At 44.2% G+C, this 15,271-nt stretch overlaps 1 protein-coding gene across 1 annotated transcript in view; it reads left to right on the plus strand.

Annotated features, from left to right (window-relative positions):
* Nucleotides 1-10,802, plus strand: part of CWC22 (CWC22 spliceosome associated protein) — a 266,010-nt gene extending 255,208 nt beyond the window's left edge. The window contains 1 exon segment of the mRNA XM_068131795.2: nucleotides 8,991-10,802. Within this exon segment, the coding sequence (XP_067987896.2) occupies nucleotides 8,991-10,387 (1,397 nt within the window). The 3' untranslated portion in view covers nucleotides 10,388-10,802.
* Nucleotides 10,803-15,271: the final 4,469 nt, after the last annotated feature.

Here is a 15,271-nt window from a genome sequence, read left to right on the forward strand (position 1 = left end):
TATATATACAGTGAAACCTTGACTTACGAGTGCACCAACTTACGAGTTTTCCGAGATACGAGCCGTCGCTCGGTCGATTTTTTGCTTTGTGATGCGAGCCGAGATCTGAGTTACGAGCGAGCGAGCTTGGATATAAAACACGTAATCGTCGAAAAACATGAGCGAGGTGTGCGTGTTGTCGACTTGGCGAGGCAGTACGACCGTAGTACTTCTACGATATGTACGATTTTGAAGCAGAAGGAGTCGATAAAGGCTATAACGCCAGCCAAGGGCGTTAAGATTATTTCAAAGCTCTGGACCTCTGTCCATGAAGAGATGGAGAAGTTGTTGATTGTGTGGTTGACGGAGAAGCAGCTCGCAGGAGATACCGTGACCGAGAGCATCATCTGTGAGAAGGCACGAGACATTTACGGGGATTTGGTGCAGCAGACGGCGGGAAGATCAACGGACGAGGCATCGGAAGAGTCATTCAAAGCCAGTCGGGGATGGTTTGATAATTTTAAGAAGAGGACCGGCATTCACTCCGTCGTCAGGCATGGTGAGGCAGCAAGCTCGGATGTGAAGGCAGCTGAAGATTTTATTATAACTTTTGCCGAACTGATAGAAGCCGAAGGATACATCCCCCAGCAAATTCTCAACTGTGACGAGACAGGGCTCTTCTGGAAAAAGATGCCGAGGAGGACGTATATAACGGCAGAGGAGAAGAGCATGCCAGGCCACAACTTGTTCAGAGTGCCGGCGATAGCTCGCCTTCTCTTTGTGGAAGACACGGTGAGATCCTTAACATCCAACAATTAATGGGACGCAAACGGGGCGCCCAGTTTCGCGGTACACACATTGATGAATCACCCTGCCTGTGAAACACCGACATGACAGGTTATAGCTGGGTCGGGATTCAAACCCAGGCTGGACAGTTTAGAGTCAAGTGTGCATACCTCCAGTCCAGGCCATCCTGCCAACTTGTATGCTGCATACAGGTGAAATATAAAGCGCGAGATATTTATATATATATATTTCAAAAAAAATTGGTGTGGTTTTTGGGGGGCTGGAACGGATTAATAGCATTTCAATTCATTTTAATTGGGAAATTTAATTTGAGAAATGAGCAAATTGAGTTACCAGCTCGGTCACAGAACGAATTAAACTCGTAAGTCAAGGTTTCACTGTATATTGTTACGGATCCGGGGGACGGCACTCCCGTTAGCAAGGGGGGGTTAATCCCCTTGTCCTGTTAAGCTGGCCGTCCGACCGGTCCTGGTACCTGTAACGCTCTTCTGCGGGGTGGAATTGATCAAGGTTATTGGTCAAGGTGTTGTCCCGAATACCTTCACCAGCCCTCCGCAGAACAAGGAGACAAGTACCGCTCGAACCACGGACAAGATGGTATTTGCCAAGCGGTTCAGCAATCCGCGGTTCGAGCCGTTATTAAAGCACTAAACCCGATTATAAAGCGTTTGGCCAAAAATCACGCCACAGGTACTCAATTGAAAGAAAAGACTAAAGCGATCGGATGAGAGGAAGCCAAAGAACCAACAAGGGTAAAGGAAGAACACAGGTTTATTTCTATCCACAAGAGGAAACGAAAGAAGGGCATTTGCAAAGAGGAAAAAGCAGATACACAGGGCAAGCTTATACAGGCTTAACTTATCAAACGCCCCAGACAATACAGACAGACTTACACGGGTGGGAGAATGGCAATGGTAGGAATCTGGAAGAGGGACACGGTCCAAGGAGCTGGCGGGCAGGAAGGTCCGGGGCCGGTGGCACGACGTCGAGGTCCCGTTCGAACGTCCACGCTCCGGTTCAGCGGCAAAAAGTGGCCGGCAGCTCCGTGTCTCGTTCACGCATGGATAATGTGAATATCTGCCCGGTATTGGCGCCGTCAACAGACCGAACTCTCCTGCCTCACAACTCTGCCGTGCTCATCTGTGCTCCTCTCTCGTGCTCATCGGTGCTCCTCTCTCCCTTCTCTCTCATGAACCTCCTCACGCGTCTGCCGAAGCAGTCCCTTGCAGTTGCTTTTATTGCTCGTCGCCGTATTAAGCCGCGGTCTACGAGGGCACGCCTACCGGTTCGCTCACCTCGGCGCTGGTTGGCCGGTCCGGGCTGGCTGACTCCATCTTTGATGACGAGTTGATGCCACGCCCGTGATCCGGCGGCTCCTCCCCCTTTTTCCTGTTCTTGGCCTCGTGCGCAATGGAGTTTTGGCTGCTGCCAACGACGTACCACAATGTGGAGAGGGGGAGCAAATGGATCGAATGGGGCCTATCTTATTTGATTAATGCAACGTAGAGTCAAACTATTGGAAACACAGCCTTACCAGAAACACATAATAATGAAATAACTATGAAGAGGGCCTATGGTTCGCTACGTGTTGCGATGTGGACTAACTAGGGGACGACCTTTGACCTTGACAATGAATGGAGGTATTTACACAAAGAGTTATTTACAAAGGGTATATTACAACAATTTACAAGTGCAGGGTTCTCAAAACCCCAACAATATATATATATATATTGAATCAACCACAAAATCTTCGGAATCAACCGCAAAACCTGTCACGCAGGTTTATCTGTCACAGCGATAACAACTCTGTCGCAGGAATCCCTTTCCCAGGAAACCCCAAAGTTCGCTAGTGACCTCCGTTCGCCAGCGTTTGCTCCAGACCTCCAAACAGCTTGGCTCTTTCTCCTCTCCTTCTTCCTCCTCTTCTTCGTCCGGTTCCCGCTCCGGTTTCCTGTTTCTTTTAAAACACTCACTTTTTTTTACCTTTTGAAAACAGTAATCTCCAATTCACTTAAACGATAACAATAATAGTACATGGAACCAAAAATGTTTACAGTGGATGAGAACCACAACAACGGAAGCGACGAATCCGTAACAATATATAGATAAATGACTGTACCGGAGTTGCTGTTTTGTCATGGTTTACACCAATCATAATTCAAACAATTATTTTGCACAAATGTATTTGTAATATATGTGATATTACATTTTTATTGGCAATTTAGGTTGAAGATTTCGGTTGAATGTTTTTTTTTTCAAGAAAGAACCCCTCAGCACACACACAGGGGAGGCGTAGGTGCAGACTGGAAGTTTGGGATGATTACACCTCACCACCAAGTAATTCAAAACACGTCACCACCAAGTAAATCAAAACACCTCACCACCAAGTAATTCAAAACACCTCACCACCAAGTAATTAAAAACACCTCACAGCCATAAAACACGTAATAAAAACACCTCACCACCACGAAATTAAAAATACCTCACAGCCATAAAACACGTAATAAAAACACCTCACAGCAACAAAATTAAAAACACCTCACCACCAAGTAATTCAAAAGACCTCACCACCACGTAATTCAAAACACCTCATCACGAACTAATTCAAAACACCTCACCACCACATAATTAAAACACCTCACCACCACGTAATTCAAAACACCTCACCACCACGTCATTTAAAAACACCTCACCAACAAGTAATTCAAAAGACCTCACCACCACGTAATTAAAAACACCTCACCACCACGAAATTAAAAACACCTCACCACCACATCATTTAAAAACACCTCACCACCACATAATTAAAAACACCTCACCACCATGTAAATCAAAACACCTCACCACCATGTGATTTTAAAACACCTCACCACCACATCATTTAAAAACACCTCACCACCACATAATTCATACTACCTCACCACCACGTGATTCAAAACCACCACAACGTTATTAAAAACACTTCACAACCACGGAAACAAAAGTTTGAGGGAGTCTTTAAGTGACAACACAGACACTGCCCAGATGTGTAGATATATAGATAAATGACTGTACACGAGTTGCCGTTTTGTCATGGTTTAAACCAATAATAATTCAAACAATTATTTTGCACAAATGTATATGTAATATACGTGATATCACATTTTATAAACAATTGTAGTTGAAAACTTAAGTTGGAAAAAAAAAATTTCCTGAAAAAATTCCCCAAATTTTTTTTTAAAAATAGGAAAAAATTTCTGCGCTCATCTCTCATCAGCCCGACTCGAATGTTCCAAACCCCGCCTCTTGCCACACTGGTAAGTCACTCCCCTCGAGCCCTGATTGGCGGCTCGTGCAAACTGATGGCTCCTCCTCCGCCTTCCTTCGGCTTCGGTCGACTTGTTCAGGTCTGCCGCGTGGTATTTCGGCGCCAATACCAAACCAAAGCGACATAAGGACACCTAATTTTCACTGGCCTACTCAACGCAAAACTAACACAGGAAAGGACTATGCTTACATTTACTCAGAAATAACTGAACTTAAGTGAGGCTACATGCTGTAGTGTAACTAACTAGGAGGGGAAATTTACCTTTATTACAAAACCGCATCTATATATATATATATATATATATATATATATATATATATATATATATATATATATATATATATATATATATATATATATATATATATATATATATATATAGGTATGTATGTATGTATGTATGTATGTATGTATGTATGTAACGGAAGGGCATCCGGCCATAAAAAACATTGCCTCAAAAAGAGAACCATGACAATTACAACTACATATGGGCAGGGTACAGCCAGAAGTACCCCGTGGGGGACCCCACTCCCTCTCGTCAAAACTCAAGGTGGGGAACCCGATCGAAGCAAGGGTGGAAATCATTCCATTTATGACGACGAAACGTCTGATGCCCGACGTGGAGATCGGTTTCTGAGATTTGGGACATGGAATGTAGGGACAATGACAGGGACATCAGGAGAAGTGGTGGAAGTATTGGTCAGAAGAAGAGTGGACATATGTTGTGTGCAGGAGACGAGATGGAAGGGAAGTGGTGTGAGAATGGTGAAGGGTAGGCAGGGACAGAAATACAAGTTTGTGTGGCAAGGGTGCCCAGATGGCGTGAATGGTGTTGGTGTCCTGTTTTCTGAGGAGTTTGTAGACAGTGTGGTGAGTGTGACTAGAGTGAGTGAAAGGTTGATGATGGTGAAAATGATGATTGGAAAGCTCTTGGTGAACATCATCTCGGGATATGCTCCGCAGGTTGGTCAGAGCGATGAAGAGAAGGACAAGTTCTGGTGTGCTATAGAGAAGCTGATGGAAAACGTGAAAGATGAGGAAGTTGTTGTGGTAGGAGGAGACCTAAATGGACATGTGGGAAGGAGTATGGACGGTTTTGAGGGAGTTCATGGGGGTTACGGATATGGTGTGAGAAATGGAGAAGGTGAAAGGATTTTGGAGTTTGCTGATGGAGCTGATTTGTTGATTTGTAATACTCATTTCCAGAAAGAGGATAATAAGCTTGTTACATACACGTCAGGTGGGTCGACGACAACCGTTGACTACCTGCTGGTGCATAGGCGAGATTGGGGGCACCTCCGGGACACAAAGGTGATCCCGGGGGAGGAGGCTGTTTCACAGCACCACTTTGTTGTCTGCGACATAAGGGTGAAAGGTGCGAGGAGAGCTCGGCGGGTGAAGTACCAACCGAGAATGAAGGTGTGGAGGTTGAAAGAGGTGACAGTGAGGGAGGCATTAATAGAGAGGCTGAGTATGGTGGAGGATGATGTGGTTGAGCTTGAAAGTGGTTGGGTGTCGATGAAAGATAGTCTGTTGGGAGCCGTTGGTGAGGTATGTGGATGGACAAAAGGACCACCGAGGCACTCGGAAACATGGTGGTGGGATGATGACGTTGGAAAGAAGATTGACGAGAAGAGGAAGAAGTTCAAGGAGTGGCAGAAGGCGAAGGGTATGGGGGCAGAAAAGGCAGACCATGAAAGTTATGAGGCAGCCAAGAAGGCTGCAAAGAAAGAGGGAGCAAAGGCACAGGAGGCATGGAGGAAAATGTCCAGAGAACGCTTGGATTCGGAAGAGGGTCAGAGAGCGGTATTCAGGATTGCAAAGCAGATAGCGAAAGAGAGGAGTGATGTGATGGGGGTGAGTTGCTTGAAGGATGAAGTGTGACAAATCGTTGTGGACCCAGATGGAATTAAAGGAAGATGGAAGAGATATATGGAAATACTGTTGAATTCAGAGAATGTTTGGGATGGCAAGATAGAGAGTAACCCAGTTTTAGGACCGGCAGAGAAGATAACCGAGAAGGAAGTTGAGGAAGCGATAAAAGCAATGAAGAGTAGAAAAGCGGCGGGGGGGCCGACGGGAGTTGTGGGAGATATGTTGAAGGCAGCGGGAAATTGGGGTGTGAAGAGAATGACAGAGATCTGCAATCTGGTGGTGAAAGAAGGCAGCATTCCAGTGGATTGGGAACTGAGTACCCTCGTCCCTCTATACAAGGGGAAAGGTGACCCTCTGGACTGTGGCTCGTATCGAGCGATAAAGTTATTGGAGCATGGAATGAAGGTATTGGAAAGGGTGTTGGAGAGGAGGATAAGGAAGAAAGTGAAGATTGACGAAATGCAGTTTGGATTTATGCCAGGAAGAGGAATGACAGACGTGCTTTTTATTGTGAGGCAGTTGCAGGAGAAGTGCATGGAGAAGAGGAAGAAGTTGTTTCTTGGGTTTGTTGATCTGGAGAAAGCATTCGATAGGGTTCCACGTGAAGTAGTGACATGGGCATTGAGGAAGTTAGGAGTGGAGGAATGGTTGATCAGAGTGGTGATGGCAATGTACAAAAGAGCGCGCACAGCTGTTAGGATGAAGGACGGGAACAGTGGTGAGTTTGAGGTGAAGGTGGGAGTGCATCAGGGGTCGGTACTAAGTCCACTACTATTTGTAGCTGTGATGGAGGTACTGGCTCAGAACGTAAAGGAGGGTTTACCGTGGGAGTTGTTGTATGCAGATGATCTGGTGTTGATTGCAGAAAGTATGGATGGACTGAAGGAGAAGATGAACAAGTGGAAGGAATGTATGGAGACAAAAGGTCTGAAGGTGAATATCGGAAAAACGAAGGTGATGGCAAGTGGTAAAGCATGTGGTGAGGTGGAAAGAACTGGGAAGTGGCCGTGTGCTGTGTGCAGGAAGGGTGTCGGAGTGAACTCCATTCAATGTACAATGTGCGCTGAGTGGGTTCATCAAAAATGTAGTGGTTTGAGAGGGTCATTAACCAGTGTGGCAGCTACATTCAAGTGTAAGGTGTGCACAGAGGGAGCTGCAGGTGGAGGAAATGTTGAGTTGGATCTTGGAGACGGCGTGAAGCTGGAAGGTTTGAAAACATTTTGTTACCTTGGAGACATGTTGAATGGAGAAGGTGGATCAGACTCGGCAACGGTTGCTCGAGTGAGATGTGCATGGAAGAAGTTTCGGGAACTGAGTGGTGTGCTGACGAGGAGGGGAGTGTTATTGAAGCTGAAGGGAAAGGTGTATGCTGCATGTGTGAGAAGTGTTATGATTTATGGGAGTGAGACATGGGTAATGAACGTAGAGCAGCAACGAAGGCTGGAAAGGGTGGAAATGTGAATGGTTCAGTGGATGTGTGGAGTATCGTTGAGAGAGAGGAAGCCAAATGATGAATTGCGAAAGATGATGGGAATAGAGCCTGTGATTGATGCTGTGAAGAGGAACAGGTTGAGATGGTTTGGTCATGCGTTGAGGAAGGATGAAAGTGACTGGTTGAAAAGTGTGATGGAAATGAATGTAGAAGGAAGTAGAGGACGGGGAAGACCGAGAAAGACTTGGCTAAAGATGGTCGAAGAAGAAATGCGGGCAAGGGGGTTAACAAGGGGAGATGCAGAAAATAGGGCAAAATGGGGAAAATTGTCATGGGGACCGCAAGGCTAACCCCCGCTTTTGCAGGGAAAATGGCCTTAAAATGCCGGTTGTTGTTGTATATGACGGGCTTGCAATAGCAAACTATAAGCTACTTTAGTCTCCTCATGTTTGCCAAGCAATTTTAGCACATTGTTGTTGTTAAATCCCAACACACTAGGGTCACATTTCAGAACTAAATGGTGATCATGTATCCTGTTTAAGAAAGCTACACTAGCATCTTGGTGCAGTTTTTTGCATCTCCTGCTGCTGCTGCTGCTACTACTACTACTACTACTACTACTACTACTACTCCTACTACTATCATTGCTTCTGCTATCGTTGCTACTACTATCATTGCTACTACTATCACTGCTACTACCATTACTACTACTACTACTACTAACACTACTGCTACTACTAATTAATAGTACTACTACTGCCATTGTTGCCCCCAATTAATCCTCCCTTCATGTAGGGTTGACCACTCAAGTTTTTCCTTTCCACACTTCCCTATTCCGAACGCCCTCTTTATGCACCCCCACTTCTGTCACGTCCCACTCCACCACTTTCTTCCACCTCAATTTTGGTCGGCCCGCTTTCCTGCGTTCAGCAGCATCCATACCAAAAATCTTCCCCTCCATGCCTTTTTATATCCTCACCAACCTCCACCCCCACCACAAAAGACCTTCCTTGCCCCCACACCCTCCCCCTCCAATGCAGATTATGACACACAATGGGCCTAAGTTCTTTGCAACTACACCCTGTAAAATGTCTTCTTGCTATATGACTGAAATTTCGGTCAGTTATTGTCAAAGATTTATGGAAATTCATGGAGCTTTTTATTATTATTTGGAGGCATGCCATCTCATACTTTTCATTACTTCGTCTGCTTCCAAAGTTTTGCTTTTTCATAAGGCTTTCAGAGTTTGATTTCAATTGCAGCAGATTGCCATGGCCTGAGGCGTTTTTTTTACGTCCATTATGCAGAGAAATTGTATCGATGTGATTTGGCACCAATGGTCCCTTGGCATTTATGAAATTGTTGGCATGTAGGAGGCAATGTGGTCATATGATTTGCATGCAAGTAAGTTGAGACAAAAATAATATTAAACCAGTTGGAGGATTGCTATTGTTTACAATTTCCTCATGAAACTATTTTTGTTTTCTTAATTTGCATACTGGGAATGGTCGGGTAATATGAAAAGGTAAAGTTGAATGTTTATCTTTCTTATGAAGACTCATGTTTTGCTCTGGTTTTTTTTCATTACAGATCAATTACACAAGAAGAAGGATAAAAAGAAGCTGAGGGAAATTGGGCACAAGGAAAGGACTGGAGGGAAAGATGCACGGAAGCCAAGACGAGATGAAGACTCTAGTGGCAGGCGATCTTCAAAAACAAATCAAGACTCGTCAAAACACAAGATGGAATCTCATGGGAACCCATATAATGTTAACGGCACGCGTAGACAGGGAAGGGGTTCAGCCGAGCGAAGTGCATGCATTGATACTGAAGCACACACGTCACGGAGGGACAAAATACAGCACACCAGTGATAGACTGCAGCACAATGATCGAGATACTCGTGGCAAAAAAATGCATTGCAACGAGGAGGTGAGGGACGAGGACAAAGGAGGAAATGAATATGGAGGGGTTCGAGAACATGAACGAGAAAAGCATGGGAATTATCATCAGGACAAGTTCCAGAGAGTGCGGCGTCAAGATGTTCAGGATAGATCAGAGCTGGAGAGAAAGGGAACCAGTTATAGGCAAGAACAAGGCAACGATGAGGGAAACAGTCATCGAAACATGGAATACAGTGGTCGAAATGAAGATGCAGACAGGGCTCGAAATAGAAAACAGAATGCAAGAAAAAGGGAGGAAGAATATGATACTGATGAGGAATTGAAAGGTATGCAAATAGACAGAGAAGTCAGGAAGTACAAAGGTTATTCTTCTGACAGTTGCAGTGAAGCTGATACAAGAAGGAAACTTAGAAGTCAAAGAACGAGGGACAAAAAGGAAGATGCACGTAGAGATCAGAAAAGGCAAAGGGATATAGAAGGCAAAAAATGTAACGACTTTGACAAAAGGCAAAAAGAGAAGCACCGCAGAAGAGATGATCTGGTTGGTGATGAAAAGAGTGGCACTGAAAGCGAGGGAAGGAATACGCATAGACATAGTAGTGGGGACAGAGACAAGAGTTGGCAAAGGGAAATTCAAAAGAAGAAGATTCACCGTGAAAGACAGCAAGAGGTGCATAGTGAGGACGAAAACCGAACACCAGCTAAAAACAAAACGTATAGCAAGGAGAAAGAAGGGCAGAGCAATGTGGGAAGATTAAGGGAAGACAGAGATGCTCGAAAAGGGTCAGACAGAGAAAGGGAGAGGAGGGAGCATAGTCAAAAAGATAAGCGAGATCGTCCAGAGAATGATGGTGGACTAAGAAGGGATAGCAGGTGTGAGAGGGAGAGCGAGTTTGAGCGGAAAAACACGGATCGCCACAATAGAAGACAGCCGCTAGAGCAAGGCAAGCCAAGATGCCGCGATGGTTCTCACGAGCAGGACGGTGATCATCGTAGACCGAAAGAACGTTCCATTGGGCACAAGCATCGCAGGGACCGATCGAGGGACCGAGACGATGGCTCTGAATCTCCACGGAGACGCTAAGGATACGGATTCATTCATGACCTGTCATTCACCCACCGAGTATGGTAACCAGCAACAGTCAGCCTTAATTTTTGTATTCAAGAAGGCAGTTGCTGTTTGCCTTTTGATGGCTGTAAAAAGTCTGAATCCGCATGATTTACCTCAAAACATTGCTTGTTTCTTGAGGACCTCAGTGTTTTGAGTTTGTCCATTTTATTGGACACTTGCTGTACAAAGCTCTTCTTTTTTTTTTAGATGGCAATCTGGCATTGGACTGGTCTAAAAAATATTTTTCGAGCAATTTCCCTGTCATTGTGCAGGCTAATTTTTCGAGTTGTTGGTGGTGTTGTGAGAAGCGAAACATTAAACTCCATTTTCACTGTTATTATACACTTATTGTGAAACAATAAATGATTTTTTTGTTGAAAAAGATAAATGATCCTCGTTTGAGTGCCTTGCTTTATCCGTAAATGACAGGCTCTGCAGTTTGATCAGGAAGTGTTTTTGTTTCTTTTTATAAATATTCTTTGCTTGAGGTTGAGTTAAGCCTGACTCATTATTTTATGGCAGTTGAATGTATTGCCACGAATCCCATGACATTAACGGGCCCACTTTGGTTGACTGTTTTTCCCCTGCCCCCACCTCCACCTTGCCCAACCTTTTCCAACCTTCTTTTCCAAGAGTTTTCCCAGACTACTTTGCTCTCTGTGAAATATTTATTCTATTTTTATTTTCCCATCTGTTTTTGCCATCAAGCATAATGTCACATCTATGACTGTGTGAAAAAATGATCATGTAGATTGGGCTGGTCGAAACAGAATTGGGAATAAGATAAGCTATCCACAGGAGTTCTTACGAAATTAAAATAAAATAAAACAAAAAAGATTTTGTCATCTTTCTATTGCCAGACAGTAATTGATTGATTCCAAATAAATGGCTACCGACACTTTTTCATAATCGTCCAGCCAATGTATTTTAAACATCCTCATTGCAATCATCAGCTAAAATCGTGGATTTTCCCATGGGCGTACACTTGGAGTTGGATCGATGATTCTCAGATTGTGAAGCCATGTAGTTCTATAATTTAATGCAAACAGCACTCGGTAGAGTGCATACCTCCGCCAGGCTGAACCGTTTACATTTTGTATCCCACTTATCGGCCGGATCTGCATCGAGATCTTGATTGAAATCGAATCGACTTGTTCTCGTCACCGACCCACTTCATTCACAAAATTTTGTCATAATCCATCCACAACTTTTTGAGATATCATGTTTTATATCGTTTTGGCCGCATCTCTCAATGGTGAATAATCACTTGAAAATTAAAAAATTATCGGATCCGGATCGTCACCAAAATCAAAAACATTCATCCTTCTCACACACCCAACCTGTGCACCAATCTGTCCATAACCTTATGAGATATCCTGTTCACAGACAAACAGACAGATGAAAAATCACTCAGAGCGACACTTGGCAAAAAAGAACAAAGTAGAATGGCACTCAGCGGAGCATCCTTTTTACCTCACAAATAATTTGGGCTGCATTTGGGCCAATTGGTGGTTGAATTCTGTTCAATGACCTGATCTGCAAATCGTCTTCAACTTTTAAGTTAATCGGATGAAAATTGACAATTTTAGAAATTCAGCCTATGTTGACCTCAAAAATAGTTGGTGGTTGGTTTCAGTTGGCCGACATGCAAATCCTATTCATATATAAAGTCAATCGGATGAAAATTGAGGATTTTAGAAATTGGAGAAAAGTGGTTGACCTTTGGCCTATGTTGACCTTTTGACCTGTGCTGATCTCAAGAATAGTTGGTGGTTGAATTCAGTTAGCCGATATGTAAATCCTATTCAAATTTCCAGTCAATCGGATGAAAATTGAGGATTGTTGAAATTGGAAAAGGTTGTTGACCTTTGGCCTTTGTTTACCTTTTGTCGGACCAGGAAATAAACAGGATTTTGGCGGACAACGAACTCTACCATTTGGTGGTTTCATGAAGATCGATTTAAAATTGTGATCTGTAGGCAAGTATAAGTGAGCGGGCAAACACACACACAGCCACACACACACTCCCACAGCCACAGCCACACAGCCACAGCCACACACACACTCCCACAGCCAAAGCCACACACACACTTCCACAGCCAAAGCCACACACACACTGCCACAGCCACACACACACTGCCACAGCCACACACACACTCCCACAGCCACAGCCACACACACACTCCCACAGCCACAGCCACACACACACACACTCACACACACACACACACACACACACACTCACACACACACACACACACTCCCACAGCCACACACACACACACACACTCACACACACACACACTCCCACAGCCACAGCCACACTCCCACAGCCACAGCCACACACACACTCCCACAGCCACAGCCGCACACACACTCCCACAGCCACACACACACTCCCACAGCCACACACACACTCCCACAGCCACACACACACTCCCACACCCCCACAGCCACACACACACACACACACCCCACAGCCACACACACACACACACACACACACACACGAGTGATCACAACATACTTGTCAAAAAAATGGTTTTTGCCAAGTAACAAATGGGTGATACGATAACGGTGCTCACTAGAGAGCGCATACCTCCACCAGGTGAACAGTTTACGTTTTCTATCCTAGAGTAGACCAGAAAATCACAATACTGAATCACATTTAATCAAAATCATCCGTCCACATCTTTTTGAGATATCCTGCTATGCATCGTTTTGGCCCTATCTCCCAATGGTGAAGAATCACTTTAAAATTCTAGTAGCCGAATCCGGATCTTCACCAGAATCTAATCATTTCGTTCTTGTCACAATGTCACATACACTACATCTCTGCAAAATTTCGGCCGAATCCGTCAACAACTTTTTGAGATATGTTGTTCACAAACAGATGGACAGGGGTGAAAACATAACCTCCATCCACCTACGATGGCGTTGATAAACATAGAACCTCCATGCACTTTCTGTGGCATCGGTAAAAATAGATTTCATTATTTTTTTTCCGGCCAAATTACATTTTCCTCTTTATTGTCCCCCGTCGCTCAGCGGAGCGAAAGGGGGACTATGGCTTTCCCCTCCGTCCGTGTGTCCGTCCGTCCGTCCGGGCGTGTGTGCGTGCGTAAGCGAAGGACCGCATTCGAATTTGGTGTGTGGGTGCAACCCACGTCAAAATCCAAGATGGCCGCCGCCATGTATGTCTGATGCCATGTATGTCTGAACCTTGTAACATGCATATCTTGAAAAATAAGCGAAGTACCAACTTCTAATCTGATGTGGGTGGGTGTATCTAGGCACAAGGAAAAACGCTATTGAAAATTGTATCGCCACGTCAAAATCCAAGATGACCGCCACTATGTATGTCTGAACCTTGTGAGCGGAATATCTTGAAAAATAAGCGAAGTACCAACTTCTAATTTGGTGTGTGGGTGTATCTAGGCATAAGGAAGAACGCTATTGAAAATTGGGTGGCCACGTCAAAATCCAATATAGCCACCTCCATGTATGTCTGAACCTTGTGAGCGAAATATCATATCATAGCATGTTTTCTGCGTCTTAAACTTTGTCAACTCACATCACTTCACCGACGGGGGACCTAGGCGTAACGCTTGTTTGCTGTATATGTGGGCGGACTTCATTTTGGTGTTGCATTTTTCCATCCCTGTCATTGTGCAGGCAAGGGAGCAGTTTACATGTAATGTACTTGACCGATAATGGAGAGGGGAAAGCAGGCCGGGAGGTTTCTAAATGAAAAGGGGAAGGAAAGGATGGGTAATAGATGATAAAAAGGAAAGAAAGAAGTCAAATGAGTTTTTGAAAAGACTGGGGGAAGTAGATGAGAGGAAGTAATATTCAGTGTAAGAAAACAGAAATGTACACATTCTGAAAGGCAGGAGGGGTGGTGAATTGAATGTGTTTTTGTTTGTAATCATTTGCTTCCTTCCTCTTAGTTGCATCATTCCTGGAGGTCCTCCCGTGCCCTCTCTCTCCATTTATTTTTCTCTTTGGACCACATTTGGCTCTCTTTCTAAGTTCCTCTCGCCTGTGATTGCCTGCGATTGCCTGCCAACGTTTCGCTCTTCAATGTGAACTTGAAATGCATCTGCCCAAATTACATTGAAAGAAATGGAAGTTTTTCTCGAGGTGAGAGCAGTTGCCGTGCTATTTTGTATTTCTTTTTCAATATAGTCTGCTCACATGTTACGTCTTTAACTATTACTGATGGGTTGATTAATTATTTTGACCTATCCCTGATAAAATATTTTGACTTGAGCATGAGATTACGAATATGCTTTTCTATTCCTTTTGGATTCAAACAAATTTCACAAAGGACTGTGGTCTTGCTGGCTCTTACATCAATCAATACAACAATCACATGGGATTTCTATCGCTTTTAGCAGATATTGCTACATCCTGAAGGAGTGAACTGCATGAATAGAACACTTTAAGCAGACAAATTGCAGTGTCTTTAATGTGTCTTATTTCTACTTTTATGACTTTTCTTCTCCAGTCCTACAGAATGGTGCAGAAGTCGTGCACTTCCCTTTGAGATGTCTTGTTTGGGTTTGATCCTCAACCTGGCTGTCCGATTGGTGTTTCGTGGGAGTATCGTTACATCACAAGTATCCCTCAAATGGATGTTAAGCTGGTTGGCCTGTGAGATCGCATTCATTTGTGGACATTAAATATCCGTGTGTGTGTGTGTGTGTGTGTGTGTGTGTGTGTGTGTGTGTGTGTGTGTGTGTGTGTGTGTGTGTGTGTGTGTGGTGTGTGTGGTGTGTGTGGTGTGTGTGGTGTGTGTGTTTTTTTTTTTTTTTGGGTGGTCCAGAATAATATGAGAAAAAAATTGTAACAACT

The sequence above is a fragment of the Myxine glutinosa genome, chromosome 1 (assembly GCF_964187855.1).
Source record: "Myxine glutinosa chromosome 1, kmMyxGlut1.1, whole genome shotgun sequence".
Classification (NCBI taxonomy): Eukaryota; Metazoa; Chordata; class Myxini; order Myxiniformes; family Myxinidae; genus Myxine; species Myxine glutinosa.